Here is a 12,658-nt window from a genome sequence, read left to right as displayed (position 1 = left end):
TTTGTAAACATAGATCTTTAATTCATTCTTTTCTTCTACCTTCTTTGAATTTTAGTATAATTTTTTAACTGATTACTTTTCACCTCTTCTCCTTCAAAAGACCACATCAGTTACATTTGCAAGTTTTGATATGTGCATATATGAAATTCAGGTCTAAATATTTTGTCAATTTCATTCAATCTTCAACCATAAATTCTTGGATATTTTGACTAGCTTTTTGTGACTGATTAATTTTATGGTCTGTTAGTGATGTTGTTTTCTGTTTTATCCTCATACTTTACAAAGTTCCTATGTTTATGTGCTCTTAAGAGCTTTTTGAAGAAGATAACTCACTACTTCATTTGTTCCACGCCACTCATGCCAAAACCCCTTTGTCAGTTTTAGAGCAAATATGTGTTGGTTCCCCAGACTAGAAAATCTACCTAACTGGAGATGATAAACATTCAAAATCTGCCTAACAAGAGTTGCTAAAAATATTTCTTAGAAATGAAATCTCAGCTTTGCAGTATCATTCATATTGGAACCACTTGATATTAATTTCCAGTTTTCATTTTCTCTGTTTTAACTTTCCTGGTACCAAATAGTGTGAGTCATTAGCCATCCTGCCATAATGTTTATGGTATTTAGTAGTGTTTTCAAACAAATGTGGCATCAACGTGGTAAACATTTTAACAATTAGATGATACGAAAGCAGTTTCATGTAAGCCGTTAGATGATCTACCTCCTTCAGGTATTCTGGTTACCACTCTTCTATTTGAAGTGCTCCAAAGACAATAGTATATTCTAAGAATTTGCACAGTAATTTCCTTTTGGAAGCTAATGGTGGGGATACCAGAGCTCATATGAAACTATTCAAAGTAGGTTGAAGCACTACAAGATTCTGTGTATATATTGCCATATTTTTTTTTTTAAGCAAACAGAAGGTTTGTAATCAGGTTCAAACTAGCCAACAGAAGAACGGTTTCTGTCTTTCATTGTTACAAACCTGTATTGTCAGTTTCAATTTAGAAGTTAATATCTCATAATGGATCAACAACTATATTTCCACCATAGATAGAATGGTAGGCTATCCCTATGGTTTAGGGTGCTAAGCAAAGGTCAAATTCAGTATTTATTAAAAGACAACAAAAACCAAAAGCTTTTATTCCAGTTAAGTAAGGTCAACACATTCTCTCCTAGTTCTCCCTCTTCATTGATTTCCTTTGCAATGGATTTTAGCTAAAAGATTTTATACTCTAAGAAAGACAGTGAGGCAACCTAGTAAATCTGAATAGGATACTTTATTTGGAGATTGAATTAAGAGGATACTCACTTTTAGACTGAGATAATCAGTAAAAGCCCCATTCATATGAGCACCAACCTAAAGTAACAGTGAACTCCTGGGGGGCAGTGGGGTGGTGGGGTCTGTCTGCTTTTCAATCCATTGCTAGAACCCATGTCTGCACCTGTCATTTATTTGCAAATCACTGACAGTCTCCGGATTTAGAGTCACTGAAACACAGCTTCTGTCCTCTGAAGCTTAGGGGGCCTCTACTGTAACCTGTTACCAGGTTTGGTTTTAGTAACATTGGCGATAGATTTTTCAAAAAGCTAGCCAGCAGCAAGAACATCTAGTGCTCACTATAATTTTTCAAAATAAAGACAACTTCCACCATTCAGTTCTGTGGTTTGCCTCTTGGAATGTTTGAGGAATACCACAAATCCCTACTTAATGACAAAGTCATAAAAAATCACATGATGAATAGCATCTCTAATTTGTGCCCAACCACACACAAACACCAACATATAATTATAGTTCAGATCATTCATATCAGACAACTGTCACATCAAGCTGGTCTTTCTTCAACACTAACTTCCAGATTAAAGGATAGACATGTTTTCGCTCTCTTGAAGATCACTAGACCGTATCCTTTGAGAGCACCTAAAGTGTTGCATAAGTACTTTTTGCTTTTAAGATCAAAACAATCAAAATACAGGAGTCAGTTTTGCAAAAATTTTATAGTTCCAACTGCTCAGTGTTTAAAAGCAAAAACAAACAAATAAAAAACCAAAACAACAAAAAATCTTTTCCATTGAGTAAGAAAATTTATGGGCTCTGGGAGGAAGTTGGAGTCCTTAGTGGCTCAGGGTTATCGGGAATTGTCCTCTGGCTTGAGGGATAGGTTAGTCCTCTTAAGAGTGACACAGGCCTTCCTTGGCTCCAGCAAATCTCTCTAAACTGAAGTCTGCTACACCCATGACCCCATGGCCTCTTGTTTTTGCTCCTTCATCATGAGCCTTCTTCTTGGGGTCACCCACTCATTCATACTGCTTAAAGATCTCACACAAATAGCAACTGGTGATATCTTCAACAATAACCCCATTTTGTTGACCAACAGAGAAAACATTTACAGCGGTCCTTGAAGGTATCTACATGATGCAAGTATCTTTATGCGTACGAATAACATTCAAGTGTATCATTCAGTGTTGGAATAAGTTAACAAGCTTCTTTCAGAGATGCTGGGAAAGGCTGGCTTTTGCCTCCAAACATGGCTCCCTAATTTTGGCTCCTTCTATACATTTTCACTAAAAGGCTTACCTGGAGCAAGAAGGAAGTCTACCCGGCCCCCACCCCACATTGCCCCTGGCTCCTGTTCCCCACTCTCCAATGCTAGCAGTAGGACAAGAGGGAGGTTTCTTTTCTTTTCATTTTTTTAAATACAGAGTCTCTCTCTGTCACCCAGGCTGGAGTGCAATGGCATAATCTCAACTCACTGCAACCTCCATCTCCCGGGTTCAAGCTATTCTCCTGCCTCAGCCTCCTGCGTAGCTGGGATTACAGGCATGTGCCACCACGCCCAGCTAATTTTTGCATTTTTAGTAGAGATGGGGTTTCACCAGGTTGGTCAGGTTGGTCTTGAACTCCTGACCTAGTGATCCACCTGCCTTGGTCTCCCAAAGTACAGGCAGGAGCCACCATACCCGGCCGGGAAGTTTATTTTCAATGTGAAACTTAACCATGTATTTGATCCCTTTTACCAAAGCCTGTATTAAGGCCAATGCATTAAAAAACATACATACCCACAAACTGTTGAGATAGTGAGCATTGTTTTACGCCATTCATCTCTTTGTCAGAAATACATATATAACCTGAAACCATCACTAAAGTAGCAGATTCTACTTTTCTAAAATTTGAATTTTCCAAATTCTGTTGGTCTTAAAGTTCATTTGTGCCACAAGAGCATAAACTAATCTACTTTCTCAATATTTTGCAATTTGTGAAAAAAATAAAGCCTGTTGAAGGCATGAACAAAGTGGCAGGGAGGTTCTGGCCCGAGAGTCTGGATTCCTATTGTGGTGGAGACTGCTAAACTGTCAGCAGGAATCACACTCCTTTTCTTCCTTTTAATAACATATCCAATTCCCTCTCTGCCTCTCTGTATTCACTGGCTACATGGCTGCCTAGTTAGGGATTATGTTTAGCCAGCTGTGTCCCTGTGACTCAGTTTTGGCCAATATGATGTAAGTGGAAGTGAAAGTGATATATATAACTGAAAAGGCTTGCCCTGGACTTCTTTCCCATCCTCATCTGTCTTGGGGAATCAGAACAAGGACAGAGCCAACTGACCCACCTGTAACTCTTTACCTTGTAGATCTGCTCACCTTTGAGCTGAATTTGAGAAAAACAAACTTGTATCCCTTGTTTTAGCCACCAGGGTTTTGTATCTTTTCTTTACAGCAGCTTGCTCTATACCCTAACTAGTACAGCAAGAGGTGTATTATTTCCTGAGAAACCCCACCAAGAATCTTCCCCTACCCACTAAATGACTTTGATTTATTAAGACAACTTAAAAGCCAAATTAATGTAATTAAGTAACATTTATTTTACATAAAACAATTTCCAGAGAATACATTTAAAAACCATCTAGATACTGATTTTTTAGCATTACAAAAAATTGAGAGGCACAATTGAAGTATTCAAATAAATTGTGAGGGGTGGAGGCGGGGACTATGCTCACTATCCGTGTTGTTCCTTAGTCACTTACAGGCTCCGCGTGCAAGAGTCTTTACATGAGGCAGTAGTGCACTTTTATTTAGTAGGAATAAATCACATAAAATATATACTTTTATACAGAAAGTGTTATTGTGTTATTTTCAATTACTTATAAAAACTTCATTTTGAATTGCACAAAAGTTCTCCTTAAAATTGATAACTCCTAGAAGACAGGGCTTAGAACTATCTGTCTAAATAATTCATTACAAATAATTAGGTTTCCATTTATCCACAGATTAAAAAGAAATCTATGAAGAATTACATTATTCAAGTGGGACATTTAAATTTTTTTCATAGGAAAATAGGTTTACATGTTTGTCCCTAGTCGGCTAAATCCCCACCACCACCCAGCCAACTTTAAAACAGATCATAGGATGTCCAAAGTTTTAAATCAGAGTACCTATACCACAGTACAGTGTGGATGTGTTTACATTAATTCATTTTATGTATGAATCTATTATAGTATCAAATTATCAAAAAGGCACATGGGTATATTCTTCAGAACAGTTTTGACCATTTTAAAAAATCACACATTTATAAGCGGTGGTTTCAATCATGTTTAAAAACAAAAATATTAAACAAATTCATCTCCTAATCCAGATGATATAGAATCCATGACATTTCTGCAGGCACTTCACTTTCCATAGAATTTCTTGTTCAGCAGGTATATGAGAAGGTTTACATTCACTTTAACCTTATCAAACATTTTCATTACAGCTACTCCTTCATACTGCATCTGAAGTAAATCCTGAAATTGTAAAAAGCATCATTAAATCTTAGCTTTGGTATTTTGTGCATTTAAAAAATATATTAGAAGAATTTGTTGACAAAAGGCAGATTCAATTGACCTAATCACCTAGATGGGGGCTAACTATGTTGCCCAGGTTGGCCTCAAACTCTTGGCTTAATCGATCTTTCCACCTCAGCATCCTGAGTAGCCAGGACTACAGGCGCATGCCACGGCACCATGCCATACATGGGGGTTCTAAAACTTTAATGTACATCAGAATCATCTGGTTTAAAACACAGGCTAGTTAAAATAAAGGCTGCCTGGGCTCCTCCCCCAGGAATTTCTGATTTTGTAGCTCTCTGGTGGGACCCATTAGTTTGCATTTTAATAAATTCCCAAGTGATTGTAACTTTAATGAAAGAAAATAGTTTTTTAGAATTGATAAGGGCCGTATGAAAGAAAATGATGATCATTAAGTTAATGTCAGATATATAATTATAACTTCAATTTTTAATTGAAAATTTTAAAACACAAAGTTCTGGCTAGATGCATATTCCTTTTTTTTTTTTTTTTTTTTTTGAGACTGAGTCTTGCTCTGTTACCCAGGATAGAGTGCAGTGGCCCCATCTCGGCTCACTGCAACCTCTGCCTCCCGGATTCAAGTGATGCTCCTGCCTCAGCCTCCCAGGTAGCTGGGATTATAGACGCCCACCACCGAGCCTGGCTAATCTTTGTATTTTTAGCAGAGACAGGGTTTCACAATTTTGGCCAGGCTGGTCTTAAACTCCTGACCTCGTGATTCACCTGCTTCGGCCTCCCAAAGTGCTGGGATTACAGGCGTGAGCCAGTGTACCCAGCTTAGATGCATATTCTTTAGAAAGCAGTGTTTTCTGGCTGCATGTGGTGGCTCATTCCTGTAATCCCAGGAGTTTGAGAGGCTGAGGTGGGCAGATCACTTTGAGGTCAGGAGAGTGAGACCAGCGTGGCCAACATGGCAAAACCCTATCTCTACTAAAAACACAAAAATTAGCTGGGTGTGGTGTTGCACACTATAATCCCAGCTACTCAGGAGGCTTGCTGGAACCTGGGAGGTGGAGGTTGCAGTAAGCCGAGATTGCGTCACTGCACTCTAGCCTCGGCAACTGAGAAAGACTCTGTCTCAAAAAAAAAAAAAAAAAAAAAAAATCCAAAAAAATAAACATAAAAAGCAGTGTTTTCTAAAGTGAAGTGAGCAAGAAAATTCCCTGAAGAGGCAAAAAGAATATTAGAACTCCTATTTCTATTTATTTTTTCTCATTTTTTGGACATTTAATTTTTGTATATATTTTATAAAGCACATTTTAGAGTACAACAGCAGGAGCATGTATACTTTACAAATAAGTATGTATATAGGGAGAAAAGTGCTCATACTATTTCCTGATGAAGTTGTGTGACCAAAGTTTGGGGACCATTGTACTAAGCAGTGGTCTGTACTTCTTGATCTAGACTACTTCTGTTTCTGTACTGAGAACACACCCTCATTCTTAACTTGACTATCATTCTGTTTTTCACTGCCAGCTTATAAACAAAGGAAATCAACTCTCTTTTAGAAATAAGTAACTGGGTCACACTGCCATGTGCATGAAACTAAGCTGTAACATTTCATAGTAATACAAGTACAGGAAGCCTTTCCTAATGGAAGATACCATTCTTGAACTGTCCTAGCACAATATCTAGGTCTCATTTTTTTGTTTCTCGCAAGTCAACTATGTAAGTTGGAGTCATCTTTGAGAGAGCTTTGACTCTTGACAGCTTCCTCCTCCACTTCCTCAATTACCTCTAACTCCACTCAAGTAAATCCCTACATTATTCAGATATGCTTCTAGAACTAAAATTCTATAGGGAATTGAAGTCCTTTCATCAATAATGCTTTTAGCTATTTAGAGTGTAGAGGAGATTCACTTTTCCTCTGGGAAATGCAACATCTGTTAAACAAAGTCTCTTGGAAAAGAATTAAACCAATAGAGTTAGATTGAAAAGACATATGTAGGGGAAGTAGCTGGGTCCCCAAAGTAGGGAGCAGAGAAAACATGGCTGCACTCATAATTTGAAAAGCAGACCTTAGTTATAGCTCTGCCATTTGCTATCTTAAGACCTTGCAACATGACATAACTTCTCTGAAGTTCTGTTTCCTTGTGTGTAAATTGGGGATAATACTGCCAATTTCACAGGGGTGCTACTGGGAATGAGATGTGAGATTAAGGTATATGCAAACCCTTTGTAAGCTACTCTTGTCTTGCAGGATCTACTGGAATCCTTTGAGACAGGCAGTGGACTAGAGTGATGAAGAACTTGGATCCCAGCTGCCTCTTCCATAATTAGCTTTCTTGAACCTCAGTTCTTCTTCTAGGAGAGGAAGAAGGCCCACCCTGCAGCACCTGATAAATACCTGACATTATTTTTATAAGCAGAACATGTATCACATAAGTCATACCTTCCTGTTACATATAAGACCTATAGTTACAGGCTATAATTCTATCCTACAGTTTTCTTCAGGAACTGAAGGGAGAATGGGTGGAAGACAACCAAGTGATATAGAGCTGTAATGTTAGAAGGGACTTTCCTTAGTCCTTTCAAACGTTAGTCCTGTTCCTGGTCCTTTACTCACAGTAAAGACTTGGCCATCACATTTCTCCTTGGCAATTTACACATTCAAGCAGTTGACTGAAAGCTGCCTATCTAAATAGAAGTCTGCCTTTACATCTGACAGCTATCAAATGCAGGGCCGTCTCCGTGGATGTGCAATCTGTGCAGCTGCACAGGGACCCATTCCTCCTGTGGTTTTATTCTCTTCTGTCATCATCCTAAAATCCCTAATAATTTTAAAAACAGGGTGCTACATTTTTATTTTGCTCTGAGCCCTGCTAATGATGTAGCCAGTTCTGATTATGTCCTACTGACTTGAACAATCCAAGACATATTAGTCACCTGCATATAGCTAAGGATTAACATCTCACAATCCATTATGTGTATAAATGAATGGTGTGAACAGCTAATCTTACCGTATACAAAATCCTTAACAGAGGAACGAGTGAAGCTTGGTTTTTGTCCCAGTATGAAGTCTTATGGAATTCCTGCTTTCTCTCTAAACACAATATAAGGTGTCTCCTGGTCATCTGTGACTCATCGGTCCAGTTGAGATTGACTGGCCCTGTATCATTTCCTTCTTGGTAATACATAATATGTCTTTTACTATTTCTATAGAGGAATCACTAACTAAAGGGTATCACCACAAGCACTTTCTTTTCTCTTCCTGTATTTATCTGTTACACAAGGTAACTGAAGACCCTAATTAGCTAAATTGTTAAATGGATACATTTAGTGACATTTAAAGTAAGTTAGAAAACAATACTGTTTACTTAATTATGCTTTCCATAATTACATAACAGCTTTCATCTTATCTTGGAATTCTAATTTACTCCATTATCTCAATGTTCTTATCAAACCCATTCAGCTCCATTTTTCTTTTTAAAATTACAAGTGCTGCCAGAAAAGAAGGGCTCTGGCATATGCTCCCATGATGGGGAGGTAATTCCAGCGCATGGAGCCATGGGCTGAGCAGACAGTGAGGCCAGAATTCACATCACTTTCAGGGTCTTAGTGAGATGATTCATGTAAACATAGGCAGAATACCTGGAAACCATTTTATAAGTAGGTTGGGGCCCAGGTAAATAGATGTTATTTCCATTTAAAAAGTGTTACATCAAAAAAGAAAAATTCAATTACTTCTTTAAATTGATTTTGTGCTAAAGATTAAGAAGTTGGGGGTAGATGAACATTTGTTTGCACTGCCTTCTTTTTTTTTCCTTTTTTCACAGAAATTGGATTTCTCAGTTTTCATTTATGTGTACTTGGCTTAAATGTGGCTCTTATGAGAAAATAATGATAATTCATATTGCAAACATAGTTTTTCTATTATTTATAGATATCTGTTTTGCATAATGCCTTTCATTCCTGTGATCCCAAACATTTAACAAATAGATTTAATAAACTGACCTAAAAACTATTCTAGGGGCCAGGTGTGGTGGCTAATACTTGTAATCCCAGCACTTTTGGAGGCTGAGGCAGGCAGATCACTTGAGCCCAGGAATCTAAGACCATCCTGGGCAACACGGTGAAACCATGTCTCTACAAAAAATACAAAAATTAGCCAGATGTGGTGGTGCATGCCTGTAGTCCCAGCTACTTGAGAGACTGAAGCAGAAGAATCGCTTAAGCCCAGGAGGTTGAGGCTGCAGCAGTGAACCATGACTGTTCCACTGCATTCCAGCCTGGGCGACAGGGTTGTCTCAATGCCCCACCCCCACACCCTTCCTCCACAAAAAAGAAAACCCATTCTAGGAAAGAGGGAGAAATGAGATCATGAAAGTTGCAGTCTTTGGCATACATAGTCTTAGAAAGAAACACAAGTTTCCAATAAAAGGAAAATTTGTAGCATGTATTTAATAGGCTCTGAATACTTATACTCTTTTGTCTAAGCTTTAAACAGGAAACATGGCTTAGAGAAACTGACTACTATGGTTTGCCAGCTAGAAGCATGTTAATTTGCAATCATTTGAAAAGTCACAGCTTTTAAACATCATCAACACTTAACAAATATTGGCAAATAAGGCTGGCACTGGTCTTCTGTTAAACTTTATTGTTCATGAAGAGGGAGAGCCAGGATAGCAATGTATGATCCACATATAAAATTTATCATTAATGTGGATAAAGAAATCCCAGCAGCTTACCTGAATATTGAGTTGCACCTTTTCCATCTCAACACCAAGGAATTTTGATCTTACGTCGAAAATGCCTACATCTTCAGTAGATATAATATCAAATGTAACATTCTTAAACCTGTGAAGAAAGGAACATTCATATATGTGAAATTACAAATACAGATGTGCTTAACACTGCAACAAATTAATGGAATCCCAAATAATCATTTTTAGTGAATGGCTTGTTAAGAAAATTCTAAGGAAGTCACCAAAAACCTCACATCATCTTTCCCCCAATTCTGCTCTCCAAGCACTAGGTTTGATGGCTGTCGTTGAGATCTGTAGGTCACAAAGTTCTGACATAAGAAATAGAAGATATGGTCCGTCTCTTAAGGAACATAAGATAGTTGAAAATATGTGAGTCACAGAACATGAATGTTACTGATCTATAGCCAAATGAGTATTTCAAATGGTGACTTTTATAGAGACTTCAGGCTGGGCATGGTGGCTCATGCCTATAATCCCAGCACTTTGGGAGGCTGAGGCAGGTGGATCACTTGAGGTCAGGAGTTCGAGATCAGCTTAGCCACATGATGAAACCCCGATGCTACTAAAAATACAACAATTAGCCAGGCATGGTGGCAGGTGCCATGTAATCCCAGCTACTCGGGAGGCTGAGGCAGGAGGTTGCTTGAACCTGGGAGGCAAAGGTTACAGTGAGCTGAGGTCATGCCAACTGCACTCCAACCTGGGTGACAGAGCGAGACTACACCTCAAATAAAAAAAAAAAAGAAACTTCAAAAGAAGAAGAAGCACTTTCTTCTGAATTGGTGTTGTCAAGAGGTTTCATGGGATAAACAGAAGCCAGGCTTCAAAGGAAGGCAAGAGTTAAAGAAGAGGCAAATGCCAGTGAGTCTGGCTTCCCTTGAGATTTTAGGACAAGGGAGTGATGGAGCACTGGGCTTATGATCCCTTTAAAATGAGGCAGCACATGGTGCCTGATGTGGGGCCATGAAGGTGGTTTGTTTTCTCCACCACATTGAATATGCACATTCACAGCATGCTTTGGAAATGGCTCTGACCCAGGGGTTGGCACGGTCTATTTTAAATTGGAGAGGTGCTGTTTTGTGATGGTAGATAATTCATCCATCAAGACCAAAGGACAGCCTTTTATTCTCATTGCTATGACTCAGTTCTGGAGGTTCACAAATCCAAACACACTGGACAAGCCACGGGAAAGACAACCACTGATCAACACTACATATGATCGACAGCACCAGATGCTGAGGCCAAGGGAAGAGGAGCCATGAGAATTTGTGTATTCTTCCCTTGTCACCCATCAGTAATCAAGGTTAAGCCTTGCTCGACCAAATGGAGCTCTCTCCAAGGGCACAAGAAATCAAATGGCGTGTGTGTTCTGTGCAGATTCCAGGTCACACTTACTGGTTTGTTTGAAGATCATCTATCCCTAGAAGGACACCCTTCTCATGCAGTTTTGCTGCAGTGTACTTCACTGGCTTCGCTCTCTTTGCCCCTTTGGGTTCTCCTTTTCCATCTAGTTTAATTGATCTCCGAGCATTTCTGACAAAATAAGAAAAAACCAGTTGTTAGGATGGCAAATACAGATGCCTCTGGCAGTGCAATTACCATACCCAGAATGACACTGCTGTTCATACCTGGGCCTCAGAGCACTGAATGTACACCTTTTTATTTTGTGATAGTAGGTAATTTTGTCCATAGAGTAGAACTTCACTACTAAACTGTTTGAGGGGAAAAGGATTTCCCGTGACTGAAGTTTGCATTACAGACTAACATTTTTAATAAAACTTACACTCTATTTTCTCAGGCATATTGAACTAAGTGGCTATATTTAGTCATTTCAGAAGTAGCTTTGGTGCAATAACATGAACTGTGTATTCCTACATAAAGATATTACTAGGACTGTTTTAATCTATTTAACAAACACTATGTGGCCAGCATTGTTCTAAGTGCCTTATAAATATTACCTCACATTTCCAAAATTCACATTTCCATAGTGCTTTGAAATTAATAAATGCTTTAACTATATAGTATATCATGTAGCTCTCATAACCATACTTGTGAGTCTGGTACTGTTTGTTTTTCAGGGGGGAGAGATTTTTTTTGAAACGGAGTCTTGTTCTGTTGCCCAGTCTCGAGTGCAGTGGCATGATCCTGGCTGCAACCTCTGCCTCCCGGATTCAAGTGATTCTCCTGCCTCAACCTCTAGCTGGGATTACAGGCACATGCCACCACACCTGGCTAATTTTTGTATTTTTAGTAGAGAAGGAGTTTCACCATGTCAGCCAAGCTGGCAAGGCTGGTACTCTTAATTCCACCTAAAAGATGAGAAAACTGAGGCTCAAAGTTCACTGAACTGGGCTGAAGATTACACAACATAAGAGAGAATGAGAACCCAAATCCAAATCGTCCTACTGTGGATTTTGTGTACAATGCCTTAAAGTAAATCCCTAACAACCTCGTTTCTACTGAAGATAAGCTTGAACAACTTCTTCCTTGCAGAAGGAAGAATATATACACCATATAAATATATAAATTATATATAAATATATATTAAATTAAATATATAAATTGTGTAAAAATAAATTATATATAAATAAATTTATATAAAATATATACACCATATAAATAGATAGGATATATATTTTTCATTCCTTCCTATTTATATATATTTAGTGTATAGTATATATACACTATATAGTATATAATGTATATATTTAGCATACTGTATAATTGTAAATGTATGTGCACATTATATAGTGTGTGTATACATATTTAGTCTACTCTGTGTGTGTGTATATATATACATATATGTGTGTGTGTGTGTGTGTGTGTGTGTAGAGAGAGAGAGAGGCCCGAAGCAAATTAAATGTGGTTACATCCCTTTATCAAATCTTCTGTGATTTCAGCAATCCAACTGGGTGTTTAGTCCAAGATGTGAAACCAGTTTGTCAAAGAGTTGTCTGCACTCCAATGTTCGTTGCAGCACTACTCACACAATAGCGAAGTTATGAAGTCAACCCAAGAATCTACTAACAGATGAATGGGTAAAGAAAATGTCGTATATATATACACAGAGGAATACTATTCAGCCTTAAAACAAAGAAATTCTGTCAT

The 12,658-nt window shown here is 38.2% G+C and overlaps 1 protein-coding gene across 1 annotated transcript in view; it reads right to left on the bottom strand.

Annotated features, from left to right (window-relative positions):
* Window positions 1-3,839: 3,839 nt before the first annotated feature.
* The window catches only part of IQGAP2 (IQ motif containing GTPase activating protein 2), a 316,353-nt gene continuing 307,534 nt past the window's right edge, over window positions 3,840-12,658 (bottom strand). Inside the window, exons 34-36 of the mRNA XM_064376064.1 lie at window positions 10,946-11,083; window positions 9,533-9,641; window positions 3,840-4,781 (exon numbers count right to left, since the gene is read on the bottom strand). Coding sequence (XP_064232134.1) covers window positions 4,668-4,781; window positions 9,533-9,641; window positions 10,946-11,083 — 361 coding nt within the window. The 3' untranslated portion in view covers window positions 3,840-4,667. The remainder of the gene's footprint in view (window positions 4,782-9,532; window positions 9,642-10,945; window positions 11,084-12,658) is intronic.

Source organism: Aotus nancymaae, unplaced genomic scaffold, assembly GCF_030222135.1.
Source record: "Aotus nancymaae isolate 86718 unplaced genomic scaffold, 86718_ANA_hifiasm-v0.15.2.pri h1tg000014l, whole genome shotgun sequence".
NCBI lineage: Eukaryota > Metazoa > Chordata > Mammalia > Primates > Aotidae > Aotus > Aotus nancymaae.
The sequence above is the reverse complement of the archived record's forward strand: the minus strand, read 5'-3'. Positions and strand labels throughout refer to the sequence as shown.